Source organism: Nanorana parkeri, unplaced genomic scaffold, assembly GCF_000935625.1.
Source record: "Nanorana parkeri isolate BGI_ZX_2015 unplaced genomic scaffold, ASM93562v1 scaffold2248, whole genome shotgun sequence".
Classification (NCBI taxonomy): Eukaryota; Metazoa; Chordata; class Amphibia; order Anura; family Dicroglossidae; genus Nanorana; species Nanorana parkeri.
In genome coordinates, this window is record NW_017308516.1 from 32277 (window position 1) to 32764 (window position 488).

At 50.2% G+C, this 488-nt stretch overlaps 1 protein-coding gene across 1 annotated transcript in view; it reads right to left on the reverse strand.

Moving 5' to 3' along the window:
- Positions 1-488, reverse strand: part of LOC108801199 (AT-rich interactive domain-containing protein 3A-like) — a 113642-nt gene that overhangs the window by 4567 nt on the left and 108587 nt on the right. The window contains exon 3 of the mRNA XM_018573130.1: positions 156-228. Coding sequence (XP_018428632.1) covers positions 156-228 — 73 coding nt within the window. The remainder of the gene's footprint in view (positions 1-155; positions 229-488) is intronic.

Here is a 488-nt window from a genome sequence, read left to right on the forward strand (position 1 = left end):
CTATTATTAATATTTGATTATTATTATAAAAAAACAAATAATAATAATAACAGGAATATTTAATAACAGAGAAATAATAAGTGAACACGGAGCCGCCATGACGCCTCTCATGCAGTCTCCTGGCGGTGTTTGGGGGTCGCCAGGTCGTCACTCACCTCTCTTCTGCATGAAGCTGAACAGGTCGTCCAGGAACTCCTTCCTCTTGGGGTCCTCGTCCAGCTCGTACAGCTGCGGAGAGAAGCAGACATTCGCCGTTACACATTCGGCTCTGTGAAAGGTCAGAGCAGGAATAATTAACATCCATTATCCAGCACAGAACCCCCCCATGGGGGGGGGCAGAACACAAAGTGCGGGCGCTGAGCGCTAATCCCCGCGCTGCTAACTGAAAGATCACATTGGGGGGGACACACATGGCAGTTTAAAGGGCAACTCCACCCAACACTGAGGCTGGAGAGTGGTTGGGGGGCAGGGATTATGGGGTGGGGAGG